The sequence below is a fragment of the Haliotis rufescens genome, unplaced genomic scaffold, assembly GCF_023055435.1.
Source record: "Haliotis rufescens isolate VD_foot unplaced genomic scaffold, xgHalRufe1.0.p SCAF_26, whole genome shotgun sequence".
NCBI classification, from domain to species: domain Eukaryota; kingdom Metazoa; phylum Mollusca; class Gastropoda; order Lepetellida; family Haliotidae; genus Haliotis; species Haliotis rufescens.
The window spans coordinates 8,090,819-8,096,818 of NW_025963957.1; the positions used below are offsets into that span (position 1 = coordinate 8,090,819).

Genomic DNA, 6,000 nt, shown 5'->3' on the forward strand with positions numbered 1-6,000 from the left:
GTAGAAGACATGATCTAAGAGCTGAAGTAGACTTTCATTGTCCACCACAGCCTCAACACAGTCCAACTGTTTCTATTTCTGTTGGAGGGTTGATGGAGACGTGGAAGCTGGGTGAGATATGCCTTCACATGTCTCCATGGCGACTCAGACAGGCCTCATAGACACTAGGGGTGAAACGATCGGTGCAGCATGAGTATTCACATGACAATACGATACACAACAATTTTATTTCTGTATCAATAATCATGATAATGACCCCTTGAGTTTTTGTCATTCAGATGTCGCAAAACGTGTTGTAATAAGTGTTTCAAGTTCTCTACTAGAAATAGCTGCTATGAACATGTGTCCAAAGCCAGCTTTTCACTTTGAACATGCTCTGAAATATTTATTGTCAAGAATTTTCCATGCAATTTCACGTAGATATGTGTATCGTGATACGTATCGAAACGTGACCCTGCTGTTACGTACACCAGTGTCTGCAGCAGGGACGGTACAAACGGGACGACAGCATCACAGCCTTCATCTCTCATGACTACTTGCATACTGGGCATGTAGGTCTTCTCTCAATAAACTGTAAGTTAACCATGGTTACTATTTGACAAAGATTAGATAACGCCAAAATATAGGAACCTCTCAACAAACTGTTACCATGGTAACTAGTAGACTGAATATAAAATAGTGCCAACATGTATGCTATCCCCAAAAAACATGTAACCATGACAACTACTTGACTGAATGTTAGACAGTGCCAACACAATCTGAAACCTCATAATCTAAGAAATATTATCACAAAGTTGACAGTGAGTGTTTTAACATGGCTATTATATGTTGTCTCAATCCATCAATATTTGCTAAAGAAACTCCTGCCTGACGGGTCGCGTGACCTTCAACCTTGTTGTTATTGATCGATTAGGCCAGTAATTATATGTGCCCAGTCTGTCATGATAGGGGGTGGGGGATGGGGGGTAGAGGGCACAGGTTGCCCAGTCGTCTAAGGCGCCGCAACTCGCTGTGCTAAAAACCTATGATTGTTGGTTCGAATCCTGGTTCGCCCCGTTATGTTTCTTGGTTTGTCAGCACCATACCCGTGCTCGCGGGTTTCACTGAAGTGGTAAACGTCTGAGACCTGCATCACTTCGGGCTTTCCTCCCACATTAAGCTGACACGCCATGATATAACTGGAATACTGTTAAAAGCTGTGTTAAACCCAACTCACTCACTCACTCTGTCATGATGGGCAATCAGTTATATCTTGTACATAAAATATGACATGGAAAACTAAATGTACAAGAACCTCTGAACAGAAGGCAGGGCTTTACCTTGACTTACAAATAATTAATATTTAGGGTCCTCCATTCCTAACTAACCCCACCCCACCCATGCCCCACCACTACACCAGCAGAGCAGGCCAATATCCTCATCAAATCCCTTACTACATAAATCAAAGTCCTAAAGAGGATCCCACGTACACAAACATCTAATGAGAATAAATCCTCCACAAACAAGCAGAGCACCTGCATAAATTTGCCACCAGCAACATCCAGGGCGGGGCTCGGCCATTTCCAAGAGTGAAGTATGTCTACACGATACTGCAGGGCCATCCTACTCCTCTGTCGCCTCGTCATCTATTGTGCTGCTCTGATTGGTGGGCCTATCCAGTTACCTCCCCTGAGCCAAGACTTTCACACACGACCAGAGCGAGACTAGGGGCCGAAGCGTGCCAGCCTTTGTTGGAGTGAAGTATGTCCGACAGATTTATATCCCCCAGCACACAGGACTACATAAACATGCCGGACACAGAACACATTACACATACATTGTCGATTGGGGATTAGGACGCACTACACACTAAATACATCTGGTAATCTTACAAAGATAATATTGACATTAATTATGCTCTCTTCATTTCCATTCATGAAGCAAAGAGTGGTGCTAGAGGGATTTCATACAGCTTCTTGTGAAGGTGGTGTTTAGTCATTCAATGGACTCCGAGATCAAGTGGTTTGGACTCTGACACTAGGTAACTGAATCTACAGCAGTTTAACATGGGTACCGAGGACACACTGAACACTCATGCCTTGGAGACAAGTACCATGGTCACTAAGAAAACTACTCCGTACTTATTTTTCTGACTTGTCTTTCATTTGGTTGTAATTATTACTGCCCCAGTCGGGAGAGACAGACACATTTCCTGGCTGATGCCATGAGGAAACAGCCGAGAAGTTTGGACAGAGTAGAGCTGTTTACACCTGCTGATGTGCTAATCAGTGTTCATTTAAGAATCTAGATATCTGATTGGCTTACAAGTAGGACACTTCAGTTGTCATGACATCATCCTGTTTCATGTGTAGTCATAATTGAACCCTATTTACATGGACACACACACACACACACACACACACCAACACGCACGTACATGTGATAGATGCGTAACCATGGTAACTTGCCATGTTTCATGCCATCTCAAATACACCTGGGAACAGTCCTATAGTATTCATGACAATATATTTTACACAACCTATTAACAATCTTCTGAATTGGTTTAATATATTGAGGGTTCCCTTGTACAAAGCCATGATTTTGAATGAAGATCTATGCTGAACTCGAGTTCAAGTGGGAGAAGTTCTGTGATGGGTGAGCCGGGAGATGGAAATGAACCTATGGCGGTGGATGGGTCCAGGGTTCTAACATCACAGAATGTAGACAGAGCCTGAACCACCAGTGCCACAACGTGGGTGTCTTTAACTTCAGGCAGGGTCACAACAAGTACCATCTTTTAACTTCTTTTGGTATGACTAGGTCTGGGATCAAACCCCAGACCTCCCACTCTCCGGGCATACACTCTACCACTAGCCCACAGAGGCAGTCTCACCCAGGAGGAAATGGGTTCTCGATGTATAGACAGCTTGGGTCCACAAGGAGCCATGGGTCATGGAACAAATAAATCGCAATCGAGCAGATGCTAGCATCTGGATAAGCGTGCTGTATAAATGTATAATATAATCATTATAAGATAATTTGGGATGCAGCTGCTGCAGCCATTCTTAACTTTTCAAATTGAGAATATCCATTGTCATGATTGTTGTAATAATGTTCAACAGTGAGTGTTTTTGGTTTTTTGTTGTTGTTTTTTTGGAGGGGATTGTTGTATTGTTGTTTAACTCCGCACTCAGCAATTTTCCAGCTATATGACAGCGGTCTAGATCAGACATCCCAGTGAGTGATATCATGAGCATTGATCCACGCAATTGGGACTTACCTCAACCAAGTCAGAGAGCCTGACCACTCAATCCCATTATTCGCCTCTTACAACAGGCATAGTCACCTTTTACGGCAAGCATGGATTGCTGATGACCTATTCTACCCGGATGTGAGTGAGTTAGGTTTTGCCCTGCTTTTAGCAATATTCCAGCAATATAACGGCAGGGGGCAGCAGAAATGGGCTTCACACATTGTACCCATGTGGGGGATTCAGCAGTATAGGAGGAGAGATTTTAACCGTCAGTGCTCAACAACGAATGGATGAAGACCCACAAAATAAGCAGACACTGACAAAATCTAAAATACAATGTAACCATGGTAACGGGGAGGATCACCACAGGAGTCCCCTATTAACAGAAGTTTCTATCAAACAGGTGAAAATCAACTCACTGGCGACATTTACAGTAGGGGAACTTATGTTAGTTATGACATTAGTGATGTTTAATGAATCTACTGTCTTGGATTAAATATTTCCCTGAACCAACATGATATTTCAGAAAATATCATGGAACGAGGAATGAATTCAAAATGGCTGATTGTCCAAGATGTTGAGTTCACCAGTATGCATGAATGACAGGGTATGAACTCATTTATTGGGTAATTTTGTGATAGAAAAGTGTGGGAGAAAACACTGTAAGGATAACATGGATCACAGAAACAAACGAGGAGGGCATAGGAATGGTTACTGATGGCACCAAAAAGGGTGACTTGGCTTCTGAATCATATCTGAGCAAGTGTAGTGAGTGAAAGTGGCTTAGGTGGGAAAATATTCTGCCACTTGATAAGTTTCAGCAGGCTATAATTAGCAGGTTTAGTAAGCGATTAACTAAAACTTTCAAAATCACTACGTTTATGGAATGACATTGAGTGTAGAGACTATAGATCACGGAGAAGACCCACCAATCTGTAATACTAATTATCCGTCTCTTCAAAGCACATCTACATATGTCTGGGTTTATCTCGGACCTGACCTGAGTTGGGGGTAGATTTTGAAACTGGAGCTAATCACCCAATCTGTGCCAAAGACTTTGAGTACAAAAGCCCAAACTTTTTAGTTTTATCAGATGGTGTTATTTTTGCTGACCAAACAGAATTTAACGTGACCCTTGCTTTAGACTAGTGGCTAAAGTGGCAGACTGGTCCTTCAGCTACTGATTTCTTACCCATTAGATTCGAATAACATAAAGTGGACATAAACCTTACTAAACTAATCCATCTCTTCACTTCTACATGTGGAATATCTTCAACAAGTTAGTCTCTCTAAAGGTTCTAAAAGTAAAATATAGAAAATAAGAGCCTGGTCTCTTTAAGGAGGAAATAAGGTAATGTGCACGTCAGGAATGTCTGAACGTGTTGTAGACTAGGCCTCAAGTCCCTTTTAGCAGGATAGTGATATTAATGAAACACTAGACCCATATATATAAATAGACAAGGAACGTTACTTGCCATCTTGGCCGAAGCTAAAATCTGCTGTATCATAAAAACGAAATGGAAATGTATGCATGTCATGTTCACAATACCTTCCCACCTCTCTTCATATACACACTGCATGCCAAAAACCTTCATATTCGCAATTAATTACCTATCTCGGGTGATCTTATCAAAATATTGGCTCAATTGTGGCTGGATATAGAAACAAAATTATGTTAGGTGTTTATTATTATGGTACTCACTTTATAATTAAGTTACTTAATATCTGTAAATATCTGTACTGCAGTTGGCTGAAATATTTCCGATGTAACGTTATACAAGTGGATATTAAATTTACACAAGTTTTCCCCCCAATTTAGGCAATTATACAATATATCTCAGGGCTCCAGATAAGCTGTGTATCTGCGTAAAATATGCATCAGAAATGCAGAAATATGCAGTAAAATAAAATCCAAGCGTATCAAATATGCAACGAACATTACAGATACGCTATATAATATTAAAAAATATTGTGAAGTAACCCTGCGTATTTGATTAGCAAATCAGCAACTATAAACGGGCATTCCGTCAACCTTGCCAAACTCCACGATGACAGTTACATCATGATCATTTGCCATCACACTTTCTTGTGGAAGTATTGTGGTATTCTTGAGTCCTATAAAGCTCTCGAACCCAAACGGCACCAGTTTGCAGGGACTAGATGAATAGTGTTTTTAAATATTTAACTTAAATACCCACATGTGTAAAAACTAGTGGGTAACAGAAATTTGAATACCCAGATAGAATTACAGATACCCAATGATTTTAAAATGCATGGGTAAAATACCCACAACACCAAAAGCTTATCTGGAGCTCTGTATCTTATCTGTTTGGATGAACCATAATTATATGCTTATTGAATATTGTTCTATTTATGACTTTGTATGACGTGGAACATTGTCGTTTTCTCTGCAGCATGGGTGAAAATGAGATACGAGCATTCCAAAGACAAAAATAGTGCTTCCTGAAAATTCATGGTTAGAAAATGAGAACACTTTTCGTACACGAAAAGAGGGTACATCATACATTTGATCGAAAACAGAACAAAGTGTCAAAGAAAAATGAGGAAGAGTGGCTGTACGGATTATGGGATAGTTAATAGTTACATACTGTTTTGGGTCTTTTCAAAATCGCCTGTCTGACACAAGATGAGCACGTTACAGGCATGTCGACGAAACTTAGGAAGGCCGACCGTACGTCAATCAAACATCAGCCCATGCAAGTCTTGTGTAACCTCGTGGACTTGTTTTCTTCCGGTTTAAGTAAAAC

At 40.8% G+C, this 6,000-nt stretch overlaps 1 protein-coding gene across 2 annotated transcripts in view; it reads right to left on the reverse strand.

Annotated features, from left to right (window-relative positions):
• Positions 1 to 6,000, reverse strand: part of LOC124137351 (cytoplasmic tRNA 2-thiolation protein 1-like) — a 43,472-nt gene extending 37,472 nt beyond the window's left edge. For both annotated transcript variants that reach the window (XM_046503617.2, XM_046503616.2), the window contains exon 1: positions 5,842 to 6,000. In XM_046503617.2, the coding sequence (XP_046359573.1) occupies positions 5,842 to 5,898 (57 nt within the window). In that variant the 5' untranslated portion in view covers positions 5,899 to 6,000. The remainder of the gene's footprint in view (positions 1 to 5,841) is intronic.